The following is an 866-nucleotide window of genomic DNA, read 5'->3' as shown; positions in this document are numbered from 1 at the left end:
AAAAAAAAAAAAAGAAAAAGAGAAAAAGGAGGTTTTTAATTCTTAACATCAAGACAAGCACATCAAGAAACTTTCTAGTTTAAATGTGTGGATCTGTGATCTTTTTGGTTTTTGTCCTGCTCACTGAGGAATTCAAGTCTTGATTGAAGTTCAGAGTCATCACAGGTCTTCTGATTTATGGTTTCACTACTTTGTACTGACTTCTGAAACACTTGAAAAGCCACTCTGCATTTTCTGCCTCAAAATTATGGTTAAGAGCCAGGAATTGTGATGACAGCTAGATAGAAACAGTGATTCTCTCCCTGATCCCAGTATAACCAGAAACAAAGCCATGTATTCCATGCAATGAGTCATTACTGTATGTCAGTAACTCACGTAGGTGCTGGGGATGCAGGATGTGGTGGGAAGGGTAGACAAGGTCCCTAACTTTATGAAGTTTCCAGTCTGGGAATCACCTTTAGTTACTTTATATAAGGTTTTCCTTAACCTGAGTCCTCTTCCACTCTATCATCCATTCCCACATAACTCCTGTGGGGCCTGCATTTCTCAGGAAGTTACATCCCTCTCTCCCCTTGGGAGGTAGTTCCTTTTTCTACAGCATCCATAACCTCCCCAGAGAGATCTTCTTTCTTCTGCCTGTAGCTTGTACCAGCTCCAGCTCCACTGCAAATAGTTTCTTATTGTTAAAGACAAGAAAGAACTGTCAGGTATGCCAGCAAAACCTGTTTAAAATATGTTGCTCCTATCCAGAATGATCAAGTTCTTCCTAGGGGTGGGTTCCTTGTAAGGCTGGGTTGCAGCCAACGAGCCTCTGGCCCTTGGTGGATGCATTCTTACTTCTGTATTCCTTTATTTGAGTCATTCCT

At 41.3% G+C, this 866-nt stretch overlaps 1 protein-coding gene across 1 annotated transcript in view; it reads right to left on the bottom strand.

Moving 5' to 3' along the window:
* Positions 1 to 866, bottom strand: part of RYR3 (ryanodine receptor 3) — a gene marked incomplete at its 5' end in the record, with an annotated part of 211,225 nt that overhangs the window by 12,407 nt on the left and 197,952 nt on the right. Inside the window, one exon of the mRNA XM_008584044.1 lies at positions 376 to 382. Coding sequence (XP_008582266.1) covers positions 376 to 382 — 7 coding nt within the window. The remainder of the gene's footprint in view (positions 1 to 375; positions 383 to 866) is intronic.

The sequence above is a fragment of the Galeopterus variegatus genome, unplaced genomic scaffold (genome assembly GCF_000696425.1).
Source record: "Galeopterus variegatus unplaced genomic scaffold, G_variegatus-3.0.2 Scaffold3133, whole genome shotgun sequence".
In the NCBI taxonomy this organism is placed as follows: Eukaryota; Metazoa; Chordata; class Mammalia; order Dermoptera; family Cynocephalidae; genus Galeopterus; species Galeopterus variegatus.
This window is presented reverse-complemented; position numbering and strand designations above follow the sequence as displayed.